This window comes from Hypomesus transpacificus, chromosome 11 (genome assembly GCF_021917145.1).
Source record: "Hypomesus transpacificus isolate Combined female chromosome 11, fHypTra1, whole genome shotgun sequence".
NCBI lineage: Eukaryota > Metazoa > Chordata > Actinopteri > Osmeriformes > Osmeridae > Hypomesus > Hypomesus transpacificus.
In genome coordinates this window covers 6,672,416-6,699,750 of record NC_061070.1, presented here as the reverse complement: position 1 = coordinate 6,699,750, position 27,335 = coordinate 6,672,416, and the positions used below count along the sequence as shown (strand labels likewise).

Genomic DNA, 27,335 nt, shown 5'->3' with positions numbered 1-27,335 from the left:
TTACAGCTAATGTTTACGGATACAATAGGAAGTTAGACAATGATAATCTTCTGGAGGTCATAGAATGTTCAAGTTTATAGAATGGTTGGACAAATATCCAAATGCTTACATAATAATGGGAGGGGATTTTAATATGGTTCAGGACTATAATGTAGATAAGTGGCCACCAGGTTGGCCAAACTCAACAAATACCAGTCAAAAAACCTTATGACTAGATTTAATCTTATAGAAATTTGAAGAGCTAAAATGTCCTAACAATATAGCCTTTACATTGAGTTATAAGGCAGGCTCTAGTCTGTCTAGACTTGACTACTGGGTAATTTCTGACAGTTTTGCCAAATGAATCAGGTTTTGCCAGTTTTTTTGATAATGGCATCGTATTGGTAGATCAGTTATTTAATGAAAACAAATTAATTTACACTTATGAAGAGTTTTTGGCACATTATTAAGATTCCTGTAACACCAGAGGACTATGCTAGAGTTTTTGGTGCAATATCTTCTAAAGTGTGTATGCTGTTTAGGCAGGGGAAAAGACTAGACATTCAACACTGGTCCCAACCTACTATAGTAAACTCTTATGTAGGTAACAGGGCCGGATCAAGGGGGGGGGCTTGGATGAGCTGCGCCCCCCCCAGATTTCTGTCCCAAGCTCCTTCTGACTTCAGCCTAAATAGTTACATGTTGAAGCTATGAAAAAGTCTGTTAGTGCTTTCAGTAATATGCAGTTTTTTCAACCAATCTTTTTAAAAGATTCCCCAGTGATTTTCTGGTTGATAATGGGCAACGTAGGTTAGAGCTCCGCATCCACGTTTACCGATAAAAGTGAAATCAACCTTGAATCTCTTGCCACTCACTTGGTTTCGAATTTAATGTATATCGGTCTCTGTGGAGGGCTTTTGATGAATAGTAAAGTGCAGCATTGGTGTTTAATGTTAGACCCTGGAATTTCATACTTCTGTTTCAGTTGTAATCTGTATTTGTTTTCATAGAAGATAAACGGGTTAAACACATTAACAGTCTTTTAGCTTTGTTAGCCATGGATTGTTCTTTGTGTGCGTGTTTGTACCTACAAAGAAAAACCTTTTATCATGCATCGATTTCTGATCCCCAAACCATCTACTACAGCCCCTGCGACAAGGGATATTAAACTCATACTCCATAGCAGGCAGAGCTTGCTGGTCCTAGTGGAAGCACTTCCCTGTCTCTCGGTACCAACGTTACCGCTGCTGTGGGTCAAGGCGAGCATGGTTTGAATGACAGCAATCCAATGCAGCCTGTTCTGCAAACGTACCCCATACGCATTTTCAGCCAAGGGCCTAGGGATCACTCTCAAACTTGGTTAGAATATTTAGCCAAGCTACATGCATGTTTCTGCTTCCCCTGTCGACAATTTGGAGCCAGAATGATAAAGACATCACCTTCATAGACAAGGTTTTTTACCAATTGGAAAACGGCGGCGGTTTATTTTACAGAGAGCTAAAAAAAGTATTTTGCGCTCAAATTAATGCCCAAAAATGTTGTGGAGGATCCTATCCAGCATCACATCAAACCCAGGGTATGTCATGGGTTTGGGTTAAGCCCCGAATGTGTATAACGTCCGGCTCCATGCCTGATTAACACTCGGATCGTTAAGCAGACTCAAAAATGATAACAATGGTTATATACAAAATTATACGATTCCCTTCCATAATCATGATGCCCCCCCAGAAATGTTCACTGCCTCCCCAGTCAAAGCAGGCTGCATCCGGCCCTGGTAGGTAACATTTGTCTCTTTTAACTCACGTAACAGATCCATAAGAGAGTTACTTCAAAGGGACTTTGTATCTCTGCCTTATAAATATTCATATTAGAATAGTTTAACAGACTCTTATTTGGAAAAAGGTTTGGCTTATACCTAATAAATATTTTGTTAAGAAAAAGGTTTAAGGGGTATCATTTAAAATTATACGTAGGATTGACCCGGTAAAACATTATTTTCTTAAATTTAAAGTTAGAATTATAGTTGTACCTTTTGTGACATCCGTCCGTCCATCCGTCATCTGCCGCTTGTCCGGGGATTGGGTCGCGGGGGAGCGACCTAAGCAGGGAGGCCCAGACTTCCCTCTCCCCGGCCACTTCCACCAGCTCTTCCTGGGGGACCCCGAGGCGTTCCCAACCAGCCGAGAGACATAGTCCCTCCAGCGTGTCCTGGGTCTTCCCCGGGGCCTCTTCCCAGTGGGACGTGCCCGGAACACCTCACCAGGGAGGTGTCCAGGAGGTATCCTAATCAGATGCCCGAGCCACCTCAGCTGGCTCCTCTCGACGCGGAGGAGCAGCGGTTCTACTCTGAGCCCCTCCCGGATGACCGAGCTTCTCACCCTATCTCTAAGGGAGAGCCCGGACACCCTGCGTAGAAAGCTCATTTCGGCCGCTTGTATTCGCGATCTCGTTCTTTCGGTCACTACCCATAGTTCGTGACCATAGGTGAGGGTAGGAACGTAGATCGACTGGCAAATAGAGAGCTTCGCCTTTCGACTCAGCTCCTTCTTCACCACGACGGACCGATGGAGCCCGCATCACTGCGGACGCCGCACCGATCCGCCTGTCGACCTCGCGCTCCATTCTTCCCTCACTCGTGAACAAGACCCCGAGATACTTGAACTCCTCCGCTTGGTTCAGGATCTCCTCCCCGACCCGGAGATGGCACTCCACCCTTTTCCGGTCGATTACCATGGCCTCAGATTTGGAGGTGCTGATCCGCATCCCAGCCGCTTCACATTCGGTTGCAAACCGCTCCAGTGAGAGCTGAAGGTCACGGCCCGATGAAGCCAACAGGACCACATCATCCGCAAAAAGCAGCGACCCGATCCTGAGGTCACCAAACCGGACCCCCTCAACACCCTGGCTGCGCCTAGAAATTCTGTCCATATAGGTAATGAACAGAATCGGTGACATAGGGCAGCCCTATGTCCAACCCTCACCGGAAACAAGTTCGACTTACTACCGGCAATGCGGACCAAACTCTGGCACCGGTCGTACAGGGACCGGACAGCCCCGATCAGGGAATCCGGTACCCCATATTCTCGGAGCACCCCCCACATGAGCCCCCGAGGGTCACAAAACATGTGTAGACTGGTTGGGCGAACTCCCATGTACCCTCCAGGACTCCGCGGAGGGTATAAAGCTGGTCCACTGTTCCACGGCCAGGACGAAAACCACATTGCTCCTCCTGAATCCGAGGTTCGACAATCCGACGGACCCTCCTCTCCAGGACCCCTGAATAGACTTTTCCAGGGAGGCTGAGGAGTGTGATCCCCCTAAAGTTGGAGCACACCCTCCGGTCCCCCTTTTTAAAGAGGGGAATCACCACCCCGGTCTGCCAGTCCAGAGGCACTGTCCCTGATGTCCACGCGATGTTGCAGAGTAGTGTCAACCAAGACAGCCCTACAACATCCAGAGCCTTAAGGAACTCCAGGCGGACCTCATCCACCCCAGGGGCCCTGCCACCGCGGAGCTTTTCAACCACCTCGGCGACCTCAGCCCCAGAGATAGAAGGGCCCCCCCCAATGTCACATTACGTTTGGGCCTGCCAGGCCTGACCGGCGTCCTCCCCCACCATCGAAGCCAACTCACCACCAGGTGGTGATCAGTTGACAGCTCCGCCCCTCTCCTCACCCGAGTGTCCAAGACATGCGGCCCCAAGTCCGACGACACGACTACAAAGTCGATCATCGAACTGAGACCTCGGGTGTCCTGGTGCCAGGTGCACATATGGACACCCTAATGCTTGAACATGGTGTTCGTTATGGACAAGCCGTGTCTAGCACAGAAGTCCAACAACAAAACACCACTCGGGTTCAGATCGGGGGGGCCGTTCCTCCCAATCACGCCCCTCCAGGTCTCACTGTCATTGCCCATATGAGCATTGAAGTCCCCCAGGAGGACGAGGGAATCCCCGGGAGGAGCGCTTTCCAGCACCCCCCCCAGAGACTCCAAAAAGGGTGGGTACTCTGAGCTGCCGTTTGGTGCATAAGCACAAACGACAGTGAGGACCCGTCCCCCCACCCGAAAGCGGAGGGAGGCTACCCTCTTGTCCACCAGGGTGAACCTCAATGTACAGGCGCCGAACCGAGGGGAAACAAGTATTCCCACCCCAGCTCGACGCCTCTCACCAAGGGCAACTCCAGAGTGGAAGAGAGTCCAGCCCCTCTCAAGGAGACTGGTTCCGGAGCCTATGCTGTGCGTCGAGGCGAGGCCGACTAAATCTCGCTGAAACTCTCTACCTCGCGCACCAGCTCAGGCTCCTTTCCCGCCAGCAAGGTGACGTTCCACGTCCCTAAAGCTAGCTTCTGCAGCCGAGGATCGGGCCGCCCATCTCACACTGCACCCGACCCCCATGACCCCTCCTGCGGATGGTGAGCCCACTGGAAGAGGGTCCCACGTTGTCTCTTCGGGCTGTGCCCAACCGGGCCCCATAAGAAAAGGCCCGGCCACCAGGCGCTCGTCATCGAGCCCCACCCCCAGGCCTGGCTCCAGGGGGGGGCCCCGGTGACCCGCTTCCGGGCAGGGGCAACTGAGAACAATTGTTGTTTTTTTTCATGGTTGGTTTCACGCTTTGTCTGGTCTTTCACCTGGAACCTGTTTGCCTTGGGTGACCCTACCAGGGGCATAAAGCCCCCGACAACATAGCTTCCAGGATCCTTTTTTGTGACATTCACCCTGAAACTGTGGTTCATTGGTTTTGGCACTGCCCGTTTGTGAAACCATTTTGGCAGAATGTTTGTGATTTTATTACAGAGAATAACGCTTGATGGGCAATTTATGTTGTTGTGGAAGCACTTGGTATTTGATCTTTTACAGAACTGTGGAGACAATCGTAATCAGGCTTATTGAATTAATATATTATTTTAATGGAAAAGTTCTACATTCACAAACGTACGTTTTCATGTAAAAAACCCTGTTTTATTTCTATCAAGAAAAAACTTTTTTTAACACTTAACATTTAACACTTTGTTGATATATCTTTGTAATGCATTTTTTCAAAGTTATGCAATAATCTTTCAGTTAATAATAAAAAATTAAAAGGCGTTATCATGAATAAACAGTGAGCCAAACTCCTTTTCATGAACCACGATAGGCTACTGAGCGCACTTGCTACTTTATTGAAGTCACAGTTAACATGACCACGATGGATGAATGAATGAAAAGACTAAATCAATCTCAATCAGCTGCAATAAACAACAGCTAATTTAAAACTGACAGTTACAAAATATCCAACTCGTTGAGTCTGTTACAGTACAGCATTAGCATATCGATAGCCTAAACAAAATTATCCAAATTTGGAATTTGCCCAAAATATCAAAATCAACAGATAAATATTCATAAACTACAACACCTACAGTCATTGCTCTCTGAAGGCTTCAAAGACCTGGGGGGTATTCCATCAACGTAGATTAAAGGTGCCAGTGTTGTACTCAGACTCCGTTACGGATGGGCGGGCCGCCGGATAGGACGGATTAATTAGCATTTCTGTTGCCTTTATGGTTCTCCGAAGGCTGGGGGTGCTGAAAACAATTCACCGCCAGAACAGTAGGTGGAGAAGCGTTTTTTTGTCGAAAACACGTTGCTTTGTTCCGTCTCTGTAAGTTAGAAGTCGTCGTTATTTATCTCCCACCTCTCATCACACGTGTGACTCTCCTACCAGCTGTCACTAGTCAGACGATGAGTGCAGCAGGTGCAGTCACACAATATTTTATTAAATATTGTGTCTAATGCTTTATAACCACCTGAAATAGCAAACTTATGTCTATCATGGTAGGTATTATTTGCGGGGAAAATAGTAGCACTCTATAACAAAATGATATGCTTATCTTATATACACTATAGAAACTATTAAAAAACGATTCCATGAAATGAATACGTTCTTATTTTCTTTGGTATTTTTGTGATTAGCAATGATGATTGCTGGGTAATATATATGTTGTTGTGCAATGGCAAGTCTCTATTTGATCATGTGACGAGACGATACGATATAGACAAGGCTCTGGTTTTGTGAATTCATTTCTCCACCACCAAGTGTATAATCCAATGTGAAAAATGATAAACAAAAAGACTGATATAATTGGAAACAAAAAGATCCATACAAACTGTATGTACAGTCAAAACTACAATGTACTACTCTAGGTCACTAAACTGTGGCAGTCAGTGCACAGACAACAAACTCACGTTTCTGAATTTGCTAGAGTAGAGCATAAACTAGCTCACAATAAACTTTCTCTCCAAGAAGTTCTCATCACAGACGTCTTTCAAGAAGACGACCTTAGAGATATAACGCCTTTCTGTCAGCGTCGTCGTCGAGTGTTCATGTACCTCCTCCCGGCTTTCCTCTCCGCTTTTCCTTTCCGTTTGGAAATTATGTCGTAGCGGACCAATCACGGCCAAGGGGTATCCGTCGCTGTACAGCACGGCTTGACGGATCGACAGGAATTTCAACGGTGCACGGGAGAGCTCTCCGAGGGCCCCGGAGACGACGGAGAAGGCGTTACAGGGCGTTCCATCTATGTGTAGGCCCTTCCCATGTGTCCGTAATCGTGAAGTACGGAGGACCATGTAACGGCCTTAAGGCTTATATCGACAAGTGTCGCTTACTTCAGTGAGAGTTTCATTCCATTAAGGTGGCTTATTCTAGGTCTAGCTAAGTAACTAAGGTAACTTATACTTTTAGCCTGCTCCGTGTCAGGCTAAAAGTCTAGCTAAATTAAGATTTGTTGAAAATAATTTAAAACAGGTGGAAACAGAATCTCAAAAGACAGTTTTGGGCGTTAATTGCAGTCTGTACAAGTGCCCTTGTACATTTTGTAAGAACATTTTAAAACAAATCTTTCAGTGCAGTCACTGCCTAATGTTTAGTCATTTTGCTCAAAGACTTGTGTTGCAATTTGTTTTTGTATAAACAATGTTTCGTAAGTATTAAAAAGGTCTTAAGAAGTCTTAATCCAACTGTCCTAAACCTGCAGATACCCTGCATCAAATAAATAAAATACAATTATAGAGTAAATGCCCTTAGTTTTCGTCTTTTTCAATGTCTTTCGTAGAGCAAATATATTTACAGTTTAAATTGGGAACCCAGAAATGACATTCCATGTCAAATTGAACACAGCATAGTCTGGCATAGTCCATGCTCCTTGCCTGGCATCTTGGCGGTACCGAAAGTCGAAAGAAAGCGTCAGAGTCCTATTTGGGATTACTTTGAATGACTGTGTGTCAGGTAAAAGCAAGTGCCTTGCAGTGAAATGTGGTAAAATATGTGGGCAATTTTTTAAAGGGAAAATCCCACAAATTTGAAAGTACATTTGAGAAGCGTGTACACAAGGAGGTTAACCTAGCTTACCTTAATAAGGTAAAGGACAACTCCAAGCCCCCCTCCCTGAAGCAGCATGACGGAGACAACCGTAGGACAGAGAACACTACAGCAGTGCTTTCACCGGCGAACCGATAGGTACTGGTTAGTAAATCCGCAGAAACACAACAAATGGGAGGAAGCAGTTGCAGGGTTTTTTGTTCATAATTTATTTTTGGCAACAAAACTTTGATTTTATCCATGGCAGACAATTCTACTAAATATATATATAGGCATACATTTTCCGAAACATTTTTGTCACCCCGATGCTGCTCGGAAAGTTAGAGCTCTTGCGGAGTTCTATTCGGAGGATCTGTCTAATATGAGGGGCCGTCTAGGACATAACTATTGATACACTCTCACACCCACTACTGAGACACTCTCACACATACTAATGAAACACTCTTACATTCACTACTGAAACACTCACACATACATATATACTCTATATATGTAAACCTATGCACGCTCATATATATCATAATGGGAGTCATATGGCTGAGCGGTGAGGGAGTCAGGCTAGTAATCAGAAGGTTGCCGGATCGATTCCCCACCGTGCCAAATGACGTTGTGTCCTTGGGCAAGGCACTTCACCCTACTTGCCTTGGGGGAATGTCCCTGTACTTACTGTAAGTCGCTCTGGATAAGAGTGTCTGCTAAATGACTACGTTTAAATGTATATAAAACATTATACATACTTGTCTGAAACACTTACACATACATATGAAATGCTTACATGCATACAAGTGAAACATTTATACGTATCTATCTGAAACACTCATGCATGCACATATGAAAATGCATATATATATATATTGTTGAACACTTATACATTCATAACTGAATCTCTTGCATATGATTACAAAAATATAAAAAGTGTTTCACATATATTTGTATAAATGTTTCAAATGTGTATGTATACATTTTTCAGTTATATGTATTTATGCTCTTTCATGAGGATGTGCAAGCGTTTGACATGTATTCATACAAGTAATTTCAGTAGTGATTTTTTTAGAGAGCCAGAGGAATTATGGGTGATTTTGATTTGTCCCATCAGGGACAGCTCCAGTTAGGGCTGCACGATTATGGCCAAAATGATAATCACAATTATTTTGATCAATATTGAGATCACGATTAATTATCACGATTATTTGTTGATTTGAACCTAATCAAATTTGATTGTCATGATGCATTGTACCTGCCGAATGGATGCAAATAAAACTCAAAATATACAATCAATAAAAAACAAACGATCTCTGTCCACACTAGTGTTTTCATATCGTTTTCCAAATGTTTGACGTCCAGACTAACATGGGTACATGACAATCGTTGTTATGGTTACGCCACTCCTGCCCCTCCTTCCCACCATGGTGCCCTGTTTACATACTCCTCTGGCAATACTATTTGGTGTTTTAAAAATGTCCCACCAGCTAGCTGTTCAGCCAGGTCTCACCCAGAATCATGTCTCTATGAAGGCTCTATGTTTGGTTTAAACTGTCTTCTCTGCCTTGTCCCCCTATTGTTCAGGCACACCGAGTACAACACTCGCCTTCAGCGTAGGAGTAACGCGTATCTATTAAGTGGTAGGCCTAATACTTGTACCTGTAGGTACAACTAACTAAACTGGTAAATAACACTACACTAACTAAACTGGTAAATAAATTATAGAGATGGAGCAGCATATTTATTTCACCTCCCATGTTCATCTTGACATTATAGCTATAGAAAGCTACCGCCAATGCCATAGCAACTGAACGTCATCGTATCTGAAAAGCTACGTGGACCCCGTCCACACTACTTCGCGAACCCGGCGTTTTCAAATGTCTCTGGCTAGTGTGGACGGGGCCTAAGCTGCGTGGTGCAGGGAACATCTTGTGATCAGATATTAGGTGTATTTGACTCCATGCAGCGCTGCAGCCGGCTGCAGCCTTCTGATTGGAGAAAGAGTTTATTATAGCCAATACATAAAATGACACATTTTCCGACTTTACAGAGCCGTTTATAACTCCTCCCCGACTGCAAGCGGCAACTCTCGCTGGTCATTTCATGCAGACGCAGCCGATGTCGAACGCACCTATTGGTTTACGGAGAGCTAGATTGGCTTTGCAAAAAATAACTTTGATACGAATGGAACGCCGAGTTAGTCACAATTAAATAAATAAAGAAATAGGTAAATTAATAGATAAATACATACATAAATTAATATGGCTATAAAATAAACTCTGGAGAAAAAAAAAAGATGGCAATAAATTAGTGCTGTCAGTTTAACACGTTATTAACGGCGTTAACGCAATTAACGAATAACGCTCTTTTTGACCTAGCAAACTTTGTAGTTTTTTTTCACATTCTGTTGCAACAACCACTGACGTTAGAAAAACTACAATACCACACCGGATCTAGCTAGACCGGAAACAAAACAACAGGCACGCCACACCCACTTGTTTGGGCTTGCGAGCCGGCTAAACAGTCGTAGCAGAGCCCGTTTACGGATATTAGACATTCTCTGGTAGGAGGCTAACGTTATGTTTTGAGTTGATTGCCAGCGCCAGACGCCGAAATGGATGCCAATAAGATTCTGAATGGAAAGTTTACTTTTAAAAGGTTGCCAAATGGTTCCATTGACAAGACCAAAGTGATCAGTGTGTTCTGTCGTTGTGAACTGAGCCGGAGGGAATGAGCTATCATCGCAGCACGTTGTGGAGTCGAAAATAGAATTTAATGGCACACAGCCAAGCACACAGCTGATGCGAATTCTCCGCCTGCTTGTCAAAGCCAGGCGATTGCAATGTTGTTTTCAATTTAAAAAAATACATTTGCACAAAGCAATCCAAACCACTTTTCCATGTCGATAAGAGCATTACAATTTGAAAAAAGAATGGATGAAAAAGAAATCAAGGGACATTTAAAATAGATACAAATGTGCGATTAATTGAGATTAATCACGAGTTAACTATGACATTAATGCGATTAATCGCGATTAAATATTTTAATCGTTTGACAGCTCTACAATAAATATATTAATATAGCATTATATAATTATATAGCTGAATCCATTTACCGACATCAATAAATAAATACATTTATTTATTTCAAAATGACGTTTTTGTAAAGACAACATTTATTTATTTCATGGGACTTTTATTTCCTATAATGTCACATTTATTTATTTTTTGAGACTTTTATATACCACATTTATTTCCACATATATTTTCACACCACATTTATTTCTGTGCTGTATTTATTTCCGATCTCACATGCAAACGAGAGGGGCGTGGTTATCTTCAGACCAACGCAGCTGCACAGAAGATCGAAGGCAGATACGGACACCTAGGCTGTGTCTACTACCGCGCACTTGTGCACTTCGAGCACTGACTTTCAGTGCTTACGGCGCTTCACTCATAAAACCAGAATAATTCAGTGCACTGAAAGTACCAGGATGGCGCACTGCAAACGGTCCAAAAAAACAGTGTACAACGATGGACACTACTCGCCCTAAACGGGCGCCATCTTGGCTATGTAGCGGAAAAGGAGGAGCCCGTTTGGCAGCTTTTTCCACTTAAGTGGAGAAGCACGTTCATTTTGGCAGGTTTTGCGGGTGTGGCGAGCATATTTGCGTCCGTAACTTCCACCAGACCACTAGTCAAACAGTGTTTAACTAGCAGTGTTCCATTTGAGACAGCACTTATCAGCGACTGAATATGTGAGTGCACTGTTTTGCAGGGCACTGTATTGCAGTGTACTTCATAAAGTGTGCGGTAGTAAACACAGCCCTAGATTCGGTAGATAATGGAAGACATTAGCCGTGTCAAAGATAAGCTAATAATAATATTAATTAATAATAAGCTGGCCTTATAGATCAAATTGATCAGCATGGCTTGTCAGGATATATTATTTTGGCACACATATTAGATTTTGTAGAGGTACTTGGGCGGATAAGTGCTCTACAGAACATAGATATTGAAGTCATAAATAGTTTGAACAACAGCACTGTTCGAGTGCAAGATGTACAGGTAGTGGGGGGTGATTAGTACCAGGTAATGTTAGCTAACACAGCTAGCAACCGTCGCTACGCCTAACAAAGAAGATAATCACTGCCACCGCTACATCGCTCTGCTACAGTATTATGTGGATAGCTAGGTCGATAAGGCACCCGACTATCTAGCCTCACCATTATGCCATGCCGGTATTACCATTTAGTACCATTTACCTGAAGTGAAGCCAGACCATTCCAGACATTACCCATACCTTTGGATTTACAATACTGCTTCAAATTGAAGTCAAGTTTCTTAACGCTTTGTTATTATTGGCATTTTAAAGTTGCAACTAACCAAGACATGTCCAGACCAAGACCCATTCAACACGGTACACAATGCCCAAACCCAGATATTATAATTTATGGAATTATTCAATCTTAAATCAAACCACTACCACTTGACTCGTTTTAATGACCATTCAGTGACAAAACGGATGTGCCAATACAGCACAACACTACTAGCTCTACAGTAGCTAGCTCTAGCTGAAATGGCCACACTGATGTCCTTTTAATATTTCGCCAGCTAGCTAGCCGGCTAGCCAGCCACTTGGCCTACAGTTGCCGACTTCGAAACCGGTGATAGCCAACACACCACCTAGGAAGACGTAGTGGTGGCAGTCATTGTTAGCTTTGCAGACGAGTTACACGTCACACGAGCGAAAGCAATGTTTACAAAGGTAACTTCAGCGCTACCTCGTAGCTATCAAAGACCAAGTCCCCACACGTAGGTTACTGAAGGATTGAAAATCTTTGTGTCTAATCCAATACGTAATGATGATATCCAATGACACAAATCTGTGTTCTAGAAAGAGTGGTCTGGAGTGGCAGAGGTCCGATAATATCAGCTTTAATGCAGCAGTTGGAAATCAACAAGTACAGAGCTCTGGGGCTGTCTACGTTTCCCTACCCGCAACAGAGTTTCGGGCTGGTTCACGAAGTCCAACTGGCTATCTGTCAGGGGTGTAGCAAGCTTTTCAAAAGTGAGGGGGATGGATGTGATTTGTTTATTAACAATAGAAACGATGGGTACAATGACAGAGGTGTACAACATGTATAACATACAAGATATAAAAAGCATCCCATTTAAATGAGTGATACTATAAAAGTATAAAAACACACTTGGAACACACGAAAAATAAGTCAAAACTCTGGTGAAAATACACAACAGTAGACTTGCTAAAGAATCAGAAATACTTGGATAATCCCAGGGGGAAATTATTTTTGTTACAAACTACAAATATACAAACAAAATATATTAACATTACCTAGCCTGGCTGCCAGCCCAACTTCGCCCCGCCAACAAAAGAATTTGTTTGGGAAGTTGGGTCTGGAGGGTATATATCATATTGGGAACAACTACATAAAACCAGGATCTGGGCGGACCAATTAAATTGCCAGGGCGGGCTTTACACGATGATGGTCAGATGATCAACAGTAACGTAATCAACAATTTCACGAAAGAGCCCTTGGGTTTAATTCGTTTTCAACAAACAACATATTACGTTGCTCTGATTGGTTGTAGGTCTATCCAATTGAGCGAAGCAGCATTTGTTTTACGATTTCGGTTGAAACACGCCCCATAGTCACAGCCCAACGGAGAGTTTTCAGACTCATATTCTGACTAGAATTATGAGTATGACAACGTCAGGCTACTCCATATTCTGACTAGAATTATGAGTATGACAACGTCAGGCTACTCCAGACCCAACTTCCCGACCAGATGTTTTGGTGGGCGGGGCTAAATTGGGCTGGAAGCCAGGCTAGTAATAATGGGCAGTGGTAAAGGAATAGGGCCAAACAGTTACAGCTGTGGCACTAGCAAACCTCAGTGAATATTGAAAAGTAATATCATGAAGTAAATGCAAACAATATCTAATGGAAATAGGCTACTGTTGTTTAATGTCAAAAAATTTCAACTTTCAACTTCACTTACAGGATTTCTCTTGAAAAAAGTGTCAATATTCTCCTGCCTCTTTCTTTTCTGCATGTTGATACTGCGTGACAAAAAGACGTTGCTTGTGAAGTTAAAAAGGTGCAGTTACAGTACCTTCCATCCTGTAGTTAAAACTGATAAACACACCATTTTCTAAATATCTGCTAACGTTACGCATATAGCTACAGTAACGGCATATAAAAAGAGATGAAAATGCCACCGGACATTAAACTTTACGAACACAAATGGCAAAATACAACCTAGCTAGCTAGCTAACAGCCTAATGTTAAATGATAGGTTCAGTTAGCTAACGTTAGCTCAGGTTGTATCTACCTAATTACAGTACCATGGCAATTTGTACCAGTATTAAAGAGTTAAGCTTTACATTGATGTAACACATTAACGGTGATAACACGTGTACGGCAAACACTAAAGATACTTGCATTACATTTCTTAAAAGTACTGGACTATTGGTTAAATTCCAGTGTAGAATACGGTCTGTTAAGACCGCTGCGAAGTATAACACACCGTTGCCATGAAAAACAGAGCGTTGCTATGGACACAGTTCTGTTCACAGGCAATATAATCGCTATACACAGCCTACGACATAGCTACGGCGGCAGTTCGACGCAAGGCGTTTGTGTAAAACTGTGGAAAAACTGCAGAAAAAGTGTGGGTGTTTAACCCTCTCACCGGGAAAAGTGTGGGTGTTAAAACACCCACATCCCCCACGGGTGCGACGTGCCTGCTATCTGTCCCTGCCCCAGCATATATTTTACAGTGCAATTGAAACAGAAATATCAAAAAAGGGTTGAGCTTGTTCTCTTGTGCATCAGGGAGTTTGTTCTTCCCCACGCATCCCACCTGCTTGGGTGCTGTCTCAGCCCGGTTTCAAGGTTGCTTCTGAAATGGAGAGATAACGATATACAAAATACAGCCTGTTTCCCACACCCTGTGTGAGACACAATGTTTAAGCCTGAGCACACTTCTAAGTTCATAAGACATCAATTTAATAAGCACAATACAAAACTTGAATACATGCATCCTTTATAAAGTCGTGCGAGCATTGTTCCCGTTGCTATATTCACTAGGGCACAGTGCCTGTGATGCAGCTAATGATAACAGTTCTAGAATTGTATTGTCATGTATTATAAATTCTTTACTACTGGTCACCGCCATCACTCCCATTGGGAACCAATGATAAAAAGGCATAGACGGCACAGACATTAAGGGCAAAGCTTGTCTACATTGTATGCTTTTCGGCAGTGCGATGCCACTGTCACCCCCCATACAGGTAGCATAGGTATCTAGGAATCTAGGTGTGCAGCTGCGTTGGTCTGAAGATAACCACGCTCCTCTCGTTTGAATGTGAGATCGGAAATAAATACAGTACAGAAATAAATGTGGTGTGGAAATATATGTGGAAATAAATGTGGTATGTAAAAGTCTCAAAAAATTAATAAATGTGGCATTAGGAAATAAAAGTCCCATGAAATAAATAAATGTTGTCTTTACAAAAACGTCATTTTTAAATGAATAAATGTATTTATTTATTGATGTTGGTAAATGGATTCAGCTATATAATTATATAATGCTATATTTATATATTTATTGCCATCTTTTTTTTTTCAGAGTTTATTTTATAGCCATATTTATTTATGTATGTATGTATCTATTAATTTACCTATTTCTTTATTTATTTAATTGTGACTAACTCGGCGTTCCATAGATACGGAGCATTCTATTGACGGAATGACGCATTTTAAATATCGCTCTATCACTGAATTGATTGTGGGAAGCCGAAATCGTGATAGTGATTAAAATTTGATTAATTGTGCAGCCCTTGTTCCAGTCCCGTATTCCAATCACAACCTCACCGGACAATACTCAATAGGCTAATAGGCTACTGTAAACGGGCAAAAGATCATGCAAACGTTGCTATGGGACACAGTTGTTGCTTGTTGGTGACAGTGTGTGTGAACTGGCCATGGCAGGTAACTTAATATTACTTAATAAAAATGAGATTTGTTTCATTCAGCAAAATGTGGAAAAATGAATTATTTGCTGTTGTTAAGACTGACAGTTTTTAAAATGTTTATTGGGCAGGTGATAGCTCATAATTATGAATAACTGACACCATAATTGATAAATGTTTGCGAATTGATGGGACTGGATCACATGTAGGCTACTACTTGCGGCGTTAGAGCAGGGCTTGGGGCCCGGTCAGATTGTCTCACTTTTACGATGAGATCGAGGACGGGCCCCTTTCGCCACGGGCCCTAGTGCAGCTGCACTCCCTGCACTCCCTATAGTTACGCCACTGGGCCTACTGCAGTGCGCGCCACGCGCCATAGGAGCTTGGTTTGTACTTATAGCTCGACCCAAATTGTTGCTGAAAGAATTGTTATATAGGCCTATGTTTGTTTATTACAAGTTGTCACTGTTAGGATGACTATAGGCTACTTTCTTTTACTTCATTTTGAGGTGCTTATGACCTCTTCGTTGAATTTGAATATAATGTATTTGGTAAATGGACAGATCATTAAACCCATTGTATGCATGGATTTGTGTAGGCCTACAGTATGTGAGAGATTCTAATGAATGCTGAATGTGAGCCTATACTGGCCTACATTTTGTTTGCACATTATGTGCTATGATGACTGAACACATTTATTATAGTCTAATATGTGCTGTTCACAATAGAGGTTGCCATTGGTTACTTTTTATTGTTATATTTTATTGCACTGCAAAATATTAATAACAGGGGGATCTCCATCTACGTCGTTTTTTTTCATGTTTGTAATGACCGCCGCCCCCCGGCACACGTATACAGCTTTTAACACTTCAAACTTGTCAGGGATTTCATGACTCGGATGGAAGTTTAGATCAAACTGAGTTTTAATAGCAGTACAACCAACACGACCAGGAGGTTGAAGCTCTGCATCAGACTCACTGCCATGCTAGTAGCTTGGCTAGCAACAAATGTACTGCTGCTTGCACCCTGATCCAACAAATCGTAAGAGCAAGTTCTAAATTGCTATCACCGGCAGGTTAATCCCCGATTGTAGGCCTACTGGTAGAAGCCGATGGTGTCTCTCTGGACGGGGATAACCTATTTCCAACCACTTGTCCATGTTTGTGCAGCTATTGGAACAAGCTCCCGCTTTCCTACACAGGTCATCAGCTAGTGAAATTCTGATGAGGCAGCTAACCGTTGTGCCTGTTTTAACTATACGTCACTACCTCTAGCTATTTTTCGCAGTGTAATTATTTTGCTGCGTATGGGTATACATTTTTGGCAATGCGACTTGGCTATTCAGACTATTTAAGATTTCATGTCTATTTATAGCTCAGTTTTTTTTACTTTGAAAACGCAAATCAAATGTTCTCCCCGCGTACCCCCAGTACCCCAGTTTGGGAACTGATGCCCTAGCCTATTACAAAAGACTAAAACAAACACCCCAAAAATTTAAACTAAACTAAAACTAAGCTTTTAAAAAAAATTAAACTAAACTACAAAACCCGCTTTAAAAACTAATTAAAACTGAATTTGAAAACAAAAAGTCAAACCTAAATACGGTACACACACCAACATACCTATTTCTGCTCTAACCCATGGCAATTGTATGAACCCACTGTAATGTAATGTATGTATTTATTGTGTGTTTTTGTGTGTGGTAGCTTCAACATGGAGCCCAGCTATGACTTTCTCCACATCTACGAGGGCGAGGACTCCAACGGGGCCCTGTTGGCCAGTCTCCAGGGTAACCAGGCGCCAGATCACCTAGAGAGCAGTGGAAGCAGTTTGTTCTTGGCCTTCAGGAGCGATGCCTCCCTGGGCATGTCTGGCTTCGCCATCCACTTCAGAGGTGAGGATGAGGTCTGGGTCAAGACAGAATTGGCCTGAATTACTGACCACCGTCAACCAAGCCAGCCTCAGTCGCAGCCAGTTTCCTGTATCTGTTGTCTTCAATCTGGAAGTTTGTAGGAAAATAGACTGCTACATTTACTTTTTGTCATTTAGCAGATGCTCTTATCCAGAGCCACTTACAGTAATTACAGGGACATTCCCCCTGAGGCAAGTAGGGTGAAGTGCCTTGCCCAAGGACACAACAGCATATTGCACGGCCGGGATTCGAACCGGCAACCTTCTGATTAACAGCCAGATTCCCTAACCGCTCAGCAATCTGACCCCCTAGGGTCATATTTAGAGACTTGTAGTGAATGAGAACAGTTAATCAGCAAACATATATGTTAGGTGAGGCTCAACTGTGGTTCTCTCATCCCCATCTAATAGAAAAACATAATCCAAGCTCTTTTTTACGCAAATCAATTCACCGCTCACTTTGTTGTGGTTTTCCTACCTGCATGCACCAGCAACCACAGTCATTTACTCTGGGATCAGTTGATAACAGAAGCTTGAAGAAAAAGGGAAAAAAGACTGGCATCGTGCCAGTGTAATCTGTTTTCAAACTGTAATTCACTTCAGAACATTTTTCTCCTGGTGGTCTATTCTCTCCTCCTGATGTCGGTGTGCGTGTCTAGCCTCAGGTTGTGAGGGGTAACATGGACAAGCCTGTGCTATGTACGGTGGCCCTGAAGTGCAAATCACACATTCTAATATAAGTACATCCCCCAAATGAAAACACTCCCCCCCAATAGGAGTCAACTCCCCCCAAATCGAATTACTTGTTCACCTCCCCCCAATACAAAAACACGCTCCCCCAAATGGAAAACGACATTACATTAACTCAAAAACACATTACATTAACTCTGAACGGAAAGGGTAGGTACTACACTTTAGCGCTGATTGGATGCAGTAGGCTAACTAACAAGAAATATGAAATTGATCGACAGAAGTACAAAATGCAATAGCCTGGCAGAGTTACGTGCACCAGAACATTTATTTGTGTAGCCCTGTGGGATTTTGGGGTATTTCCATAATCATAGTATTTTCATTTGTTTATTTTATTTTAAATTGTACGATTTATAATGTTAAATATGTTTAAAATGTTACATTTCAAAAGATACGTTTAACAGTTAAAAAGGTTATTGTGTAAGAAGCAATATGGCACATTTAATAATTTAGAACGGTACATTTTTTATTGTGAAGAGTTGGTAGTGATGAGGTTGTGTCTGCTGTTTTGTGGATTGGTAAGAAGAAGTCCAAGTGGACTCAAAGAATGCAGTGTTTGGCAATCAACTGCAAAAACTACCAGTGTGACAGTATTTATTTACAGGTCAATTTTGTCATAGGGTAATCTTATACACCTGCTAACTTAAAAAAAAAAAATGGCCTAGTAGTAGGCTAGTAAACGTAATTCCTTCTAGGAATGATAGGTCCTAGCTATAGAAACCAGAATAATGATATGGATATGACACTAAATTAAAATGAGCTTCTTAAATTAATTTGCTGAATTCATATATTTCATTGATAACTTAGCACTAGTTGTGTAGCTATGTAGCCTACTGTAATGTTGTAGTTAATGTGTAGAGCTAGTGTTAGTGCTACCTCCTGGGAAACAGTCTAACATTAGGCTATTATAACGTTATATGAACTCATCACTTTATTCCTGTCACACTTACCCTAATGTAGAGTGTAATACAACTTATAAAATCCTTGAACTTCCCGGTCAATATAAGTTATTTGGATCACCTAGCGCTGCAGATGTGTACAGAAGTGAGAAGCGGAAACGATTACATCTGTTTTCCGGTACGAACGCTGAGCGCTCCGCATAACCCTAGCTGTTCGGGCCAACACGGCTGAACGCGGCAAGTCGGGTGTGTTGCCAGCGCGGGGATAATTTGCGCGGGGATAATTTGCACGGGAGTTTGTGGAAACGTAGAAAACCAGATAGCGCCGTGAGCTACGTGGATGCTCACGGTTCCTCTGGCCACGTTGGAGGAAGAACGCGGACACCAATGCTCGCTACTCGTCGAGCAACTGACGTTCCTCGTTGTCCTGCGGTCTGAGTGAGGTATCACTGATAAACAGAGACACACAACACTACAAATGGTACCATTATTTTGTTTTGCTCAATAGAGTGAAGTGACCATTGGTTTTAGGTCTCACCGCACCCGAGCATCGTATCAGGCCTGCAACGGGTTTTAGTTGGGGATCATTCTGAATGTGCCGGTGTGTGTGTGTGTGTGTGTGAATGTGAGTTGTGTATTTTGCATGTAATGTATGGTCAATGTGTTTGTCATTACTAAAAGTACACTAAACGTGTATGTAGGGCCTACTGGAAAACTTGCAAGTGTGTATTTCATTTACTGTTAATGTGTATCTTCTTGTAGGGAACATAGTAATAAGTAAAAGTTAAAAAGGAATTTATAAAGCTGAATACTAGGGCATTAATTAATTAATTAAGAGAGAGAGATCTCTCACTAAAAGAAGAATTCGGGGAGCGCACTCCAAAATAGTATAAAATAAGCTGAGGGGCGCTACATTTGGCTATCGAAGAATGTAGCAAATAGTAGGCTACTTAGGAAAAAGTATTTCGTGTTAAATGTAAAAATCGATAGCCAAACAACTATCCTGGTCCACGTTAATCTGTTGTTGTGGCATTTCGTTCTTCTGTAGTGGACTATTAGTTTTTTCTTATGAAAAGTCCTGCTTCCTTCAACTGCGTTTTTACCGTGCGCATAGGCTACTTAAATTGTGAAACGTTAACAGCATATCTGAGATTATTTCATAGGAATGACCCTGATTAAAATAAAGAGGAGTGTCATGACTCTGAATTGTAAACAGTAATGTTTCCTCTTTCTTTCCAACCAAAAAGATCAAGTTCAATATAATGACAGAGTTACGTGGACTAGTTGTTTGGCTATTGATGTTTACGTTTAACAGCAATTTATGCTTTTGCATACGTAGCCTATGCTACATGCTTCGATACCCAAATAAATGTCCTGGTGCACGTAACTCTGCCAGGCTATTGCATTTTGTACTTCTGTCGATCATTTTCATATTTCTTGTTAGTTAGCCTACTGCATCCAATCAGCGCTAAAGTGTAGTACCTACCCTTTCCGTTCAGAGTTAATTTAATGTGTTTTTGAGTTAATGTAATGACGTTTTCCATTTGAGGGAGTGTGTTTTTGTATTGGGGGGAGGTGAACAAGTCATCCGATTTGGGGGGAGTTGACTCCTATTGGGGGGGGAGTGTTTTCATTTGGGGGATGTTCTCATATTAGGGGGTGTGATTTGCACTTCAGGGCCTCCGTAGCTATGCTCTTGCCTGTGTGTCCGTGCTGTGAAATGCAGGTTGAATTGTGATGCACTCACGCAATTTCACTGATAGAATCTCCCTTTGCTATTCCACTCTCTTCCACTAACATGAAGAAATGAAAGGAGGGGGAAGTGAGGAAAAAAAGAGATGTTGTAGGGAGGCAGAAGGAGAGAGGGCAGGGAGCTTTCTTTTGTTTGTATGTTTGTGTACGTGAGTGTACTGTATATGTCTCTGTATATGTGGTTGTGTGTGTTTTTGTGTGTGACTGCATTTGTGCGTGCATGAACACGTTTTCTACATGTGCATTCCAGTGAGTGTGTGTAGCACGAAGGACAGTGTCTGTCTACCTTCCTCCCTTCCACACACTTTAAGCCCCCTCATCCCACCCAACCCCTACAGCAGCAGCTTTAGGCTTGTCTGATATGATGTCCTGAAGCTGAGAAACTCTGTCTGCTCTCTCTTTCTCTCTCCCTCTGTGTCTCTCTCATTATGGCTCTCATTCTGACTTGCGTTCTCTCTCTGTCTCTTTATTATTGACTGTGTATATTCTTATACTAGTTTGTGTTGTGCTCTACAGAGAAGCCCCGAGAGGCATGCTTTGACCCGGGCAGCATTATGAATGGGAGCAGAGTGGGCCAAGACTATAAACTTGGATCCACAGTCACCTACCACTGTAACTCTGGATACACCAGTGTGGGTCCAGCAACTGTCTCTTGCGTGATGGGCATGGATGGGAAGCCTGTGTGGGACAAGGCTCTGCCCACCTGTAAAGGTAAACTCTTATCCTCCTGCACTCTAATACATCTCAATAGAAACTGAGTATAACCCTCCTAAACACCAGGAAAGGAAATTATTGTGCTGGAGGACATAAAGGAGCAGGACAGAAAGCAATAATAACAAATACCAATGAAAAAATAACAATTGGTAGGATTACTAAGGATGTACGATATTGATTTTTTTTGTCAGACAATACCGATAACCGATAATTACCTGCCTCTAATGGCCGATACGGATAAGATAACCAATAATTTCCCTTGGTGGTGCTATAACTTGTCTGAGCACTTCAACATTTTAAGGCGGCTATAACACATCAGTCGCACTAGGACATTTCCAGGACATTCAGAACCAGATAAACTGTTGTTCAAAGTTTATAATGGAGAGATTTCAAACATACATCACCTATTTTGGGAAGGGTTTTACCCATATTTCAAAATATACACGCTAAATAGGGTAGACGAAAGGCTAAGAGATAGTGAGCTTTGACCAAACTAAATCTAATAGTTCTGGTCTAACCAAATATAACTGCAAAAACAACGAATTTTGACTCTAGTAAAGTACATCAAAAAACTGTGCAAATTGCAAACAAGGTGTCTTCTTCTGAAACTGTGACAAACGTCCACACCGGCAATGACATGTTAGGCTGTCTTGTATAGGCAAACAATTCTTTGTTTGCACTGTGGTTCTACCTACCCTGGTGCAGCAGTTTGACGTCATGAGCGTCAACAGCATGCTGCACTTCTTAAGTCTCAGGAGATCAGGAGATACCTGTCTGAGCACTCCACCCAGCTGCTAGTCCAAGCAATGGTCCTCTCCAAGTTGGACTACTGCAACTCGCTGCTCGCTGGTCTCCCAGCATGTGCAACCCGCCCTCTTCAGAGGATTCAGAACGCAGCGGCCCGCCTGGTCTACAATCTACCCAGACGCTCCCATGTTACCCCGCTCCTCATCTCTCTCCACTGGCTACCCATCAACGCCCGTATCAGATTCAAGACCCTGGTACTGACCTTCCGAGCAGTGAACGGGACAGCACCCGACTACATCAAGTCTCTCCTGCAACCTTACACCCCCACCCGTCACCTACGGTCTTCCTCAGACAACCACCTGGTGGTCCCACCGCTCAAGACTGCCAGGTCCCAACACAAGCTCTTCTCCTGCCTGGCCCCCAATGGTGGAACCAGCTCCCCACCTCCATCAGGGACACTGACTGTCTTCCCACCTTCAAGAAAAGGCTCAAGACGCACTTGTTCCGGGAGTACAACGGCACTTAGGAATGCTTGGCTGGACCTGTTGTTAGTTTCCTACAGGATCACAATGACTCCTATTGAGTGACTTGTTGCTCTTGTAGGTTAGTTATAACGAAGTTAAGTCTTGTACTCGTTGTGAAATATTTTACTATTGCTTGTTCTTCTACAGGTACAGTCCTGCGCTTTTTTGTGGTTCATGTTGTTTTAATTTGTAACTTGTATAACTGCATGCTCTTATGCGTCTTCCCTTTTGGCACTTGTTTAGTTTTTTCACAATGAATGCTTCATGTTTTGGCTGCTTGCAATGTTTGGGACTACCTCGTTATGATCAGTGACCTATGCTCTTTTGTAAAGCTCTCTCTTGGAAGTCGCTTTGGATAAAAGCGTCTGCTAAATGCATAAATGTAAATGTTAAATCAATGAAATAAATATTTGCTTTGTAAAATCGACAGTTTTTATCGGCCATAATTTAATTTCCCATTGTTGGCCAATCATTTGTCGGACCAATATATATGGTGCATCAGTATGATCATACAATGAGCTGGACAGAAAGTGGTTGTAGATCTTCAGTAATCAAGATAAGAAGTGACTGTTGTTCTTATAGAGGAAAATCATTTATTGTAGTTTTTCTGGAAGAAAAGCTTATCTTTTAAAGAATAGGCTAAACAATATTTTGTCTTCTAAAGAGCGGGACAATAAAAGGTTTGTAGTCTTTTAAAGAGGAAGGGGGAAAAGTGGTTGTAGTTCTTCAAGGATCAGGACGAGAACTGGTTGTTGTACTTCAAAGAGCAGGGTTGGTGAAGGACAGCAGAGAGGGTATGTACGGTGGCCCTGAAGTGCAAATCACACCCCCTAATATGAGTACATCCCCCAAATGAAAACACTCCCCCCGAATACGAGTCAACTCCCCCCAAATCGGATGACTTGTTCACCTCCCCCCAATACAAAAACACGGTCCCCCAAATGGAAAACGACATTACATCAACTCAAAAACACAATATAGCTGCAAGCAGCAATGTGGTGGCCAAGCAGGTCAGATGACCCAGAAGAAACTTTCGACATCTAGTGACTGCGGTTTACCTGGCTTTCTTTGCAGTGGCTTATCGTCTCGCTAAACAGAGAATCAGAGACATGACAAGCTTGTCAGCTTTGGCTGGATTTGAACATCTGATGTTGACGTTGCCAGGACACCGATTTATTCTAGTGAGCTATTCTCAGTGCTGGAAATCAGATTTCAGTGACTGCGTAAAAATATAAGGAATTTTTCCTGTGGCAAGCGGTTGTCAGATTTGTCCCAAGTTTAAACAGCTGTAATTCAGTCCTATTTTGATATGTCAATGTGATAGTGGTCTGAAGATAGACTGTGTTAAAGTTGGTGAATATTTGATACATTTTGTAGCACGAGTAGGACAAAAATGTTTATATAAATTAATTCAAAATGGCGGCATCAATTTGGCTGGTATCACAAGTTATCATGTGTCAGACATGGGCTGTTAATCAATCCACGTTTTTTTCCGTTCTTGTGTTCTTGCGAACTCGTTTGACGTCATCTTTTATTGCCCAAGTACGGTTCCAATCCAAAGAACACAAGTCACCGAGAACGCCAAAAATACCCGGAAATGTTCCTGATCCGCCCCTTTTATCAAGGATGCGTGAATGGTTGGTGACTTGACCAGCGAGAACGCTTCTGATTTCCCAGAAGTCATTGCAAGATGTCAAGCGAGGCGGACAAACCTCACAACTGTAATTTTTTACTTTTCATATTTCAGCTAAACGGTACGTGTAAATCAGCATCTGAATTAAAATGTGACGAGAAATATTCTTATTCTTATTTTATTGATGAAACGGCTAATTTGTAAATTTGCTCCGACTTGTCGATAACCTAGCTAGTAGCATCGCAGACACTAGTTAACAGGTACTGTAAGTTAGCAAGGTCTCAAGTCTCAAGTCTTTTTTATTTGTCAGGTGCACAGAGCAACACAAGGTTAGACTGGGCACTGAAATTCTTAAGACAAGACAACGCAAGCACTTGGCATAACATAACATATAAGTACACAGAACAAATTTACATCTATGCTGAGCTTAGATAAGTGAACTTCCTAAATATACAGATAGCAATAAATAAACGACTATACTAACCCTAACACTAAAACTTCCTAAATTACAGATAACAATAAATAGTACGCTATACTAACCCTAATACACAAAAAAAAAAAAAAAAAAAAAAAAAAAAACCTGTTACAACCCTATAAACTAATCTAACCTAAATGGAGTACAGTGCAGTAGTGCAAATTTACAGATCAGTGACTTTGTCAATGACCAAACAGGAGCCTGGTGGCGAGGTACAGTAGTGCAATGAGGGGCTACAGAAAACGTAAAATTACAGGTAGACGGACCATTTTTTAGCTTTGTTATCTAGTTTTTGTTGTTAGTCAGTGTTATCATAATGCTGCGAGTCCAGGGGGGTATTCCAAGTAGCGGGTTTAATGAAAACTTTGAGTTGTTTAATCCTGAAAAGAGGCATACTCCGAGTTCCGCGTTCCAGAAAAAGAGGTAACAAAACCTTTTGGTAAGTTTCCATGGTAACTTACTCCTTGAAACTAACCTGCTCGATAGCAGGTTATCCATGCCAAACTCTGGTTTCAACCGATCCGCCCCCACTTTCTTAGCCTGATAGCGTTGGCAGACACGGCATATCATTTCCTGGTTCAGCCGAGCGATCTCGAACAAAAATGTATTCGCTTAGTTATACGCCGGGAGACGATTTTAAGACTGCGGTTTGATGTACTTTAATTCCCTGATAAATACCTAAGTTAACGTCACCGTTTCCTGTCACAATCTGTAATTTATTTTAGCAACATTCTCAGCCCTTGGGTCTTCATCGATAGTGTTACTCGCCGTGGATTTGCACTCAGAATTGACCAAATACCTTTTGCCACTGAAATAAAGAAAAATAATTGAAATTATATTTGGTCTTCTTTCTCCTATTTCTATCGGCTATTGTTCCTACAATTTACATGATTCATATGATTCCTACAATTTACATGATGTAGGCTACCGTCCTGTAACTGTTATTTCAGCAAATCTATTTCAACATTGTTGGGGGTCGATATATTGGCCAAACAACCGAAACTAATTCCCCTATGGTTTGAAGGAAGATGGGAAACTGAACAGTGTATTAACATTAACCAAATAATGCCAATACCAATGGAATTACAGTTATTTGACTCTTTGGGTTAAATCAGAGCAAGAATGGTCAAATGAAGGTTAAATAATATAATCATTTTATCATATTACAAATTTCCTGCTGGACCATTCAAATATGGGTCGAAAAAGACCCATAGATCCCGCCTTAATAACTTTGCCATCCAATCACCGATTTTATTTCTGAAAACTGCCAGATACTCATGACAACTTCAGCTCAAAGCACATATCATTGGTTAAGGGGTTAGTGGGAGGGGGAAATAAATCTATCGTCTGCAATGGCAGCCATTGTTTTCCGAGGCATAGCCAGAGCGGAGACCATGGGAGATTGCCTACAGTGTTAGATTTACAGCTTCGAATTGAAATCGGAGACGATATTATGAGTAAAGACAAGTTCCTTAATATGTGTTGTCAATATTGTCAATTAAAAGTCTCAACTTTTTACTTACGAAGAATTTGTTTGTGGGAGTGACGCAAGTTTTTTCAGGAAAGAATGACGTGTCCGGCTTGGCCGTTTGTGACAGGCAGCAATGACGGTAGTAGCACTGTTTAGCTTCGATTTGAGCAGATTTATAAAAAAAACTTGGAAAAACAACATTAACTAGCTAGATTATGTACACTGTAAGCTAAATGTACATGCCTTGTTTGGTCAATTCGGTCGATTGTGGAAAAATCTCGAACGTATTTTAGTTATCGAGAGGAGTATCCAGCCATAGCGCTAGCTACTTTTGGGACAGGATAATTCCGGTTTCCCCTATGTCTCCACTAGTCACTAGAATGGTCATAACCTTTAATCAAAATATGGTATTTCTAATCTGTCTTCTGTTCTACATTGCCCACAGACCTGTGGATATTCCACCTACTCAAAGTATTTCTTTATCTTGTAATTAAAGTGGTTAAAATTCATTTGTCTGATGATGTATGGTGGATGGAGAAGTTTTTGTAAAGAATGGCTGCCTGAAACCACTTTGATAAAATATGGTTTGCCTCAAGTGATCATATATTTATTGACATGATAAAAAATCCCCTAGTTCTCCTCTTCAAGATGGTATAAACAGTTAAGGTGTATGATTTGATATGAAAATTCATAAAATATGAATATCATATTTCAACAGTTTATGGAATGTTCGGAATGTTGTCTCAGGCAGTAAAGGGTTAAGTTAACTCTTATGCCTACTCTACCATGATTATTGTAAACCAGAGATAGAAAGCATGAGGTGAGGAAGAAGGAGTAGGCCTAGGCCAAGCCAGAGCTGAGGAGAAGGTCTCAGGAGATCAAGAATCCACAGAACAATGCTTCACAATTCAAGAACAACTACAATCACACCAGAATCTTGACCCTTACTTATCAACATGTCTAGCAATGCTACAGTAAGTTACAAAGATGTGAGAGCCATCAAGTTGAGACTCCATCCAGTAACTCCATATTTTACCATATGAGAGGTGGGGGCAGGTGGATAGCCTACAAGATCAGCCTTTATTCTTCTGCCCTATGTACAACATCTCTTGGTCAAAATAGAAAATTCAGCAAATTCAA

At 42.0% G+C, this 27,335-nt stretch overlaps 1 protein-coding gene across 1 annotated transcript in view; it reads left to right on the top strand.

Moving 5' to 3' along the window:
• Positions 1-27,335, top strand: part of LOC124473714 (CUB and sushi domain-containing protein 1-like) — a 386,561-nt gene that overhangs the window by 178,246 nt on the left and 180,980 nt on the right. Inside the window, exons 29-30 of the mRNA XM_047029350.1 lie at positions 17,026-17,213; positions 21,148-21,342. Of these exons, the coding sequence (XP_046885306.1) occupies positions 17,026-17,213; positions 21,148-21,342 (383 nt within the window). The remainder of the gene's footprint in view (positions 1-17,025; positions 17,214-21,147; positions 21,343-27,335) is intronic.